Source organism: Oncorhynchus mykiss, chromosome 22, assembly GCF_057628025.1.
Source record: "Oncorhynchus mykiss isolate SJ-2025 chromosome 22, ASM5762802v1, whole genome shotgun sequence".
In the NCBI taxonomy this organism is placed as follows: domain Eukaryota; kingdom Metazoa; phylum Chordata; class Actinopteri; order Salmoniformes; family Salmonidae; genus Oncorhynchus; species Oncorhynchus mykiss.
The window spans coordinates 53,369,947-53,374,039 of NC_143043.1; the positions used below are offsets into that span (position 1 = coordinate 53,369,947).

General features: G+C 49.7%; 1 protein-coding gene across 2 annotated transcripts in view; it reads right to left on the reverse strand.

Annotated features, from left to right (window-relative positions):
• LOC110517324 (desmin) overlaps positions 1-3,435 on the reverse strand; it is a 16,868-nt gene extending 13,433 nt beyond the window's left edge. For both annotated transcript variants that reach the window (XM_036959460.2, XM_036959459.2), the window contains exon 1: positions 2,829-3,435. In XM_036959460.2, coding sequence (XP_036815355.2) covers positions 2,829-3,391 — 563 coding nt within the window. In that variant the 5' untranslated portion in view covers positions 3,392-3,435. The remainder of the gene's footprint in view (positions 1-2,828) is intronic.
• Between the last annotated feature and the right edge of the window lie 658 nt (positions 3,436-4,093).

Genomic DNA, 4,093 nt, shown 5'->3' on the forward strand with positions numbered 1-4,093 from the left:
GGTTGGCAGGCCAGGCATGTCAGGACTCTGCATTTAGATCACAGGGGAGGCGAAGGATGGCCACCACGCTGTCTATGTGTCTCATGTTGCTGCCTGCGATAAACACCTTTACAGAGCAGATAGACTGAGGGGGGCAAGACAGACTGAGGGGAGCAGATAGACTGAGGGGAGCAGACAGACTGAGGGGAGCAGATAGACTGAGGGGAGCAGACAGACTGAGGGGAGCAGACAGACTGAGGGGAGCATGTAGAGCAGACAGACTGAGGGGAGCAGACAGACAGAGGGGAGCATGTAGAGCAGACAGACTGAGGGGAGCAGACAGACTGAGGGGAGTAGACAGACTGAGGGGAGCAGACAGACTGAGGGGAGCAGACAGACTGAGGGGAGCAGACAGGGACCTGAGCAGACAGACTGAGGGGAGCAGACAGACTGAGGGGAGCAGACAGACTGAGGGGAGCAGACAGACTGAGGGGAGCAGACAGGGACCTGAGCAGACAGACTGAGGGGAGCAGACAGACTGAAGGGAGCAGACAGACTGAGGGGAGCATGTAGAGCAGACAGACTGAGGGGAGCAGACAGACTGAGGGGAGCAGACAGACTGAGGGGAGCGTGTAGAGCAGACAGACTGAGGGGAGCAGACAGACTGAGGGGAGCAGACAGACTGAGGGGAGCAGACAGACTGAGGGGAGCATGTAGCGCAGACAGACTGAGGGGAGCATGTAGAGCAGACAGACTGAGGGGAGCAGACAGACTGAGGGGAGCAGACAGACTGAGGGGAGCGTGTAGAGCAGACAGACTGAGGGGAGCAGACAGACTGAGGGGAGCATGTAGCGCAGACAGACTGAGGGGAGCATGTAGAGCAGACAGACTGAGGGGAGCAGACTCTACTCTCCTACTCTGAAACACTATGAATCACAACCCTGAGTTGATCTGAGGTCAGTATGACCCAGCAGGCTGTGTGTTCCACCCCAGAACCTTCTCAAACGTTCACCCCTTTTCCACCTCCACTTTCAACAGTGGTTTGACTCTCCCTCGTTCCTCCGTCTACACTGCGCCCAAACCCCTTCCCTCGCAGAGCCTTGGAGGAGCTGGGTCACGTCAGCTGTTTACCGTTTACCGTGCAGAGAAAATCCCATGAAGAAAAAAAAACCCCAGAGACCATTTCACACCGTTGATCCTGTACCTCGCAATAGAAACGTCTATTAACAACACTACAACGAACAAAACTAAATGTTATTCTCCTGTGTTTTTTGTTCTACTTTATTTATTTCTACTACTACTGAGCAAGAAAAGACATTTCCCTGTAGCACGTGACAATAAAAAACAAAACGTGAAACTTGAAACACTGTTGAACGCTTCCACAGTTTACGGTCGTAGACTCTCATGAGGCCTTGGCACGCCACAGAGTCAGACACAGCATCCAATAGGCCTGCTGATACCGGGCTATATTTAGGAGGAGTACAGTAGGCACTCAGGGTATATTGGGATGGATAAGAATAGTGGTCTAATATGGGAATGGTATTCTGCTGATTCCTGAGAGGGCTCTGAGCAACTGGTGGACAAAGACGAGCTGTCTGTCTGTCTGTCTGGTCTGTCTGTCTGTCTGTCTGTCTGTCTGTCTGTCTGTCTGTCTGTCTGTCTGTCCGTCTGTCTGTCTGTCTGTCTGTCTGTCTGTCTGTCTGTCTGTCTGTCTGTCTGTCTGTCTGTCTGTCTGTCTGTCTGTCTGTCTGTCTGTCTGTCTGTCTACTATGGGGACTGTCTGTCTGTCTGTCTGTCTGTCTCTAACATGTCTGTCTGTCTCTCTCTCTCTCTGTGTCTGTCTACTATGGGGACACTTTGAGACAGTTGGGGTAATATCTGTTTATCCATCCTGCATTCAGATCTCATTATTTCTGCCCTTCACAATATTGGTTATCCTCTGCTTTTCCCCCACTTTGACCGTTGGCACATATTTATAATCTCATCACATTCTCTCTGTCTTCTGACATCCTCTTTCTCAATCTCTTCTGCATTCATTCTCAACCATTTTCTCTTGTAGGTAAATTAGGAAAGTATATATATATATATATATATATATATAGCTTCAGCATAGCAAGAGAGAACTTCCAAGTGTTTTGTTTGTTCATTTCAATGTCAACTGACACCTTCACTGATATACTCCCTCTAAGATGGAGGATAACCACATCGCTGTCGGGACCGCGTTACTCTCCCCAATTCAGCAGAAAAAAAGACATGACACGTATTCAGATCATATCACCATTCGGTCTTTGGATACATTCTAAGGAGTGGCTTTCACTCAACAGAGAACACCTGTTTCACTGTGTATTGATGCATCTGCGGCAGCTCCAGACTGAAAATGTACACTTATTGGAATATCAAGATAGTGATATATATATATATATATATATATATTGAGGGCCCATAATCAAACGGGCCAAACTTCTCAAGCGAATAACTTAATCGAGAACATATAACAGTAGTAACAGGCAACAGGTAGTTTCAGTGATTCTCTTTTTTAAAATTAGTTTTTAACGAACTTCTACGTCAGTTTGAAATATATCTACTTCCATTGATCCTGAATATAATAACCGCCTAACTACTAACTTGTCTTTTCTCTCGTGCCGTTTGATTTCTTAATCAAGCGCGTATGATATTATTATTATGATTTTACTAACGTCTCTCTCACTGAACATTGCGTTGTTTTGGAAGAGCTTGCAGGATAGCATTTCATTGTCCTGTTGACACCTTACCCTACCTATCCTGTAACACGTGACAAATAAACTTTTCATTTGATTTTGCTGTATGTTTTTTGACCCCTGACCTCTCACCTGAGTTTGAGTTTCTGCAGGTCGTCAGCCAAGTTGTCTCTCTCCACCTCCATGCGGGCTCGGTCATTGGACATGCCGTCCACCTGACGCCTCAGCTCTCTCATCTCCTCCTCGTACATCTCGGCCACGCGGGTCGGCTCGTGACCCCTCAGCCTCTCGATCTCCACCACCAGAGTAGCGTTCTGCTGCTCCAGGAAACGGACCTTCTCGATGTAGCTGGCGAACCGGTCGTTCAGGTGCTGCAACTCCGCCTTCTCATTGGTTCTGGTGTCCAGGAAGTCGCGGTTAGTGGCGTCGGCCAGGTTGAAGTCCAGCTTCTCGCCCATCCCGGCGTACGAGCGCATCGCGCCGCCGGAGGAGGAGCGAATACTGCCGGAGGAGTAGCTGGGGCGGGCGGAGCTTTTGGTCATCTCGTAGACTCTGGAGGACATGTGGGCCGAGCCGGAGGAGCCGCGTCCACCGTGGGAGAACATGGAGGACATGACTGGGGTGGATCCAATACCAGAACCGAAGGTCCGGCGGTAGGAAGAGGCTGACTGGGCGGACTGGGAGGAGAAGCTCATGGTGGACGTTGTCCGAGGGTCTGGCTGGAGGAACTGGGTTACTGTTGGAAGTAGATGTCTGAATGTGGGGCTGGTGGACAGGAGATCTGCTATTTGTAGACATACAACGCCCACTCCATAACTCTAAGCCCCCTGCATCCAACTCCCTCAATCACCCCCTCTCTCTCTCTCTCTCTCTCTCTCTCTCTCTCTCGCTCTCTCTCTCTCTCGCTCTCTCTCTTCTCATGTCTCTATCTATCTCTGTCTCTCTCTCTCTCTGTCTCTCTCTCTCTCTCTCTCTCTCTCTCTCTCTCTCTCTGTCTCTCTCTCTCTCTCTCTCTCTCTCTCTCTCTCTCTCTCTCGCTCTCTCTCTCTCTCGCTCTCTCTCTTCTCATGTCTCTATCTATCTCTCGCTCATTTCTATTCGCACTCTTTGATTCAGCTGTCATAGGCTCTGGTTTCCAGTAGCAGTGTGGAGGCTAGCCAGTGTGGGGGGTGTAGCCGTTGTTGGAAGTGGGTGTGTAGGGGTTGTTGGAAACGGCTGTGGGAGTAGGAGTGTGTGTGTGTGTGGGGGGGGGGGGGGGGGGGGTGTTAGTCTCATGGCCTTCTGAAAAACATGAGATTACGGTTACCGTAAGTTACCCTACACATATTCTATCAGAGGGACAGAAACATGTCTAGTCGACCACGTATTTATTCTTAAATGTTCAAACCATGCTGCTG